General features: G+C 36.5%; 1 protein-coding gene across 1 annotated transcript; it reads left to right on the forward strand.

The window, feature by feature from the left end:
* Positions 1-406: 406 nt before the first annotated feature.
* Positions 407-1,819, forward strand: LOC143883229 (putative inactive leucine-rich repeat receptor-like protein kinase At3g03770). The gene has a single exon (XM_077386579.1). It carries the CDS (start codon positions 407-409, stop codon positions 1,817-1,819), a length of 1,413 nt encoding a protein of 470 aa, XP_077242694.1.
* Positions 1,820-2,523: the final 704 nt, after the last annotated feature.

Raw genomic sequence — 2,523 nt, forward strand, 5'->3', positions numbered from 1 at the left:
CTTAGTCTGTAGATTTTACACTCCATTTTGCACCAAATTTCAGCTTTGTTTGCTATCTTGAGTTTCAGTCTCTCCACAATTAATTTCCATAAATGGAAAGGACTGAGATTTAGACTCAATTCTGTGACTAATGTCTAGTCTTTTAGTTTCCAGTAATAGAAAATTTGGAGTTCTTGTTTATTTGCTTCTTTCTTATATTGCTGAATTACATTTATGTGATGTAGGACATTGTTTGTTGTTTTCTTTAGATTTCTTATTTTCCTTTTTGTTTATTAGTTCTATTTGCATTAGGATTATTTAAAGATAGTAATAGTTATGTATAAATTAGGAGTCTAAATCGCCGCATTAGAGTGTAAATATTTTTATCTGTGTTCTTTCTACATTTACCAATCTTTTCTTCTCAACCATGGAAAAACCTCATGGTTTTACGTTCCTTACAATTCTCATTTTCTTTGTTCTTCCATTCTCTTTTGCTCAATTGCTTCCCTCTGAAACCATGGCCTTGTTCCGATTTCAACCCATTTTGGAGTACCCATCTGTTCTCAATGGCTGGAACAGGTGGACTAATTTCGGTTACATTCCTCCTTCTCAGTCTCTTAAAATCGTCTGCTCGGGAAACCGAGTAACCGAATTAACTGTCATTGGAAACAAAGGATCCCCTTATCCCAGTAAGGTCTTTTCCATCTCTTCTCAAATTCTATCTTTGAATTTTTCGAATGATTCTCTTTTCACCACTCTTTCTAAGTTGTCAAGCTTGAAGGTGCTGTCACTTGTGTCATTGGTTTTGTGGGGGCCTTTACCTGCAAAAATCAATCGATTTTCATCTCTTCAAGTACTGAATATAAGTTCAAATTTTATTTATGGGAAAATCCCATTGCAAATTTATTCTTTGACCAGCATTCAGAGTCTTATTTTTCATGATAATTTGTTCAATGGAAGTGTTCCTGATCTTAGTAGCTTAACAGTTCTTGAAGAATTGGACTTGGGTTGCAATATCCTCGGACCGGAGTTTCCCTCATTGGGGAATAAGCTTGTCAGTCTAGTATTGAGAAACAATTCTTTCCACTCAAGTGTTAATTCTGAACTTCAGTCCTTTGATCAGCTCCAAAGATTAGATATCTCTTTCAATCAACTTGTGGGGCCAATCCCATCTCTTTTGTTCTCTTTACCTTCAATTCAGTACTTGGATTTGGCTGGTAATAAATTGAGTGGAGCTCGTCCAATGAATACATCTTGCAGAAATGGACTCAATTTTGTGGATCTCTCTCATAATCTTTTCATTGGAGGTTTGCCTCCCTGCGTCCGTTCTAATTCTTTAGACCGAATTGTGTTGTATTCATGGAATTGTTTGTCTTCTGGGGATTCAAAGTATCAACATTCAAACTCATTTTGCCATGTAGAAGCTTTGGCTGCAGTTATGCCTAGTAAACAGAAGGAAACATCGGAAACCAAGTTAGGCCTCTTACTTGGAATTGTTGGGGGAATTGTGGGATCCTTGGTAGCATGTATGATGTTAATATGGGTGATAGTTAGGAGATTGAGGAAAAAGAATGAAAGAAACTCTAGATCTCAGAAATCTGTCGTAGGAAAAACGTCAGTTCGGATATCCCCAAGACTGGGTACTGAATCTAGTAAGCTGTTCTTTCTCTTCCACCATTATTCATTGCTATCTGTCTATAGAATGACCATGAATGATATTTCTTTCACTTTACCATCCTTGAAAATTTCAGTAGAAATGTATCCAAGTTTTCCAGACTTGCGTCTATGGTTTAAGGGCCTAATCTTTTTGAATTTCTTTTGTAATGTTTCTGCTTGGTAGTGTATATAGACTTTTGTAAAAGGATTCTTGCATGGAGCACTCAATGTTTCTTTGATAGGAATGATTAAAATATGTGAAGCCAATTTTATCTTTGACAGGGCATTTGTCTTAGGCAATGAGGCTAGGAGCACTTGGGCTCCCACCATATCATGCTCTTACTCTGGAGGAACTCGAAGAAGCAACAAATAACGTCGAGCCGTCGAATTTAATGGGGGAAGGATCTCAGGGTCAGTTATGACAGTGAATCTATTTCGGATGGAAAATATCACCTACTACTCTTAATAATAATCTTATATATTTGTTCGAAATGCTTGGGGACAAATGATCATGTAATAAAATGTTTCAGTATAATGTTGACTGTGTCACCCTAGCCACTGCATAGATTAATGAAGGCGACAGAATAGGTAGATCATATACGAAATGTTAATACACTCTGATAAGGGAATGATGTTGTATTTTCCTTCTTCTATCTAGACCTGAATGGACTACCCAAGTTGTGGCTCTAACCATGACATAAAAGTGAATGTTTCCAATGTATGTGCCTGTGAGCATTGAAACGAAACTGATTACAGAAAATAGATGATAGATTTTTAACATCTGGTAGACCTCAATGAGTCCTGTTTATTTGCCCTGTTGCCACCATAATTTAAACATCCTATCTCCTTGATCAAATGGCTATCTTTTAGTGCTTTGCCAAGAACAAT

This window comes from Tasmannia lanceolata, unplaced genomic scaffold, assembly GCF_043159265.1.
Source record: "Tasmannia lanceolata isolate RefF3 unplaced genomic scaffold, GAP_Taslan_0.1 ptg000008l, whole genome shotgun sequence".
Lineage (NCBI taxonomy): Eukaryota > Viridiplantae > Streptophyta > Magnoliopsida > Canellales > Winteraceae > Tasmannia > Tasmannia lanceolata.